Source organism: Nestor notabilis, unplaced genomic scaffold (genome assembly GCF_000696875.1).
Source record: "Nestor notabilis isolate BGI_N333 unplaced genomic scaffold, ASM69687v1 scaffold18458, whole genome shotgun sequence".
Lineage (NCBI taxonomy): Eukaryota > Metazoa > Chordata > Aves > Psittaciformes > Psittacidae > Nestor > Nestor notabilis.
Genome location: NW_009939805.1, coordinates 2,838 through 3,119, shown reverse-complemented (window position 1 = coordinate 3,119; position 282 = coordinate 2,838). Strand labels below are relative to the sequence as shown.

At 64.9% G+C, this 282-nt stretch overlaps 1 protein-coding gene across 1 annotated transcript in view; it reads right to left on the bottom strand.

The window, feature by feature from the left end:
* The window catches only part of CHRD (chordin), a gene marked incomplete at its 5' end in the record, with an annotated part of 6,488 nt that overhangs the window by 3,449 nt on the left and 2,757 nt on the right, over positions 1 to 282 (bottom strand). The window contains 2 exons of the mRNA XM_010020060.1: positions 23 to 58; positions 148 to 230. Of these exons, the coding sequence (XP_010018362.1) occupies positions 23 to 58; positions 148 to 230 (119 nt within the window). The remainder of the gene's footprint in view (positions 1 to 22; positions 59 to 147; positions 231 to 282) is intronic.

Sequence of the window (282 nt, the reverse complement as noted above, 5' to 3'; positions counted from 1 at the left end):
CCAGCCACTGCAGCTCGCGGGCAGACAGCTCGTTCAGCACCTCTGCGAAGTCGGGGTCCTGCCAGGGGCAGTCACAGGGCCACGGCTCAGCCCTGTCATGGACAGCACTGCGGCTGCCGGGGCAAATGAGGGAACAGAGGGCTTTACCTCCATGGTGATGTTGGCATGGACCTCCCGCAGCGTCTGGCCCTGGTGCAGGATGCGCACATGCAGTGGAACCCAGGGGTATTCTGGCCGTGGCAGAGAGGGTTAGGTCCACTGGACAGGGGGCCTGCGACCACT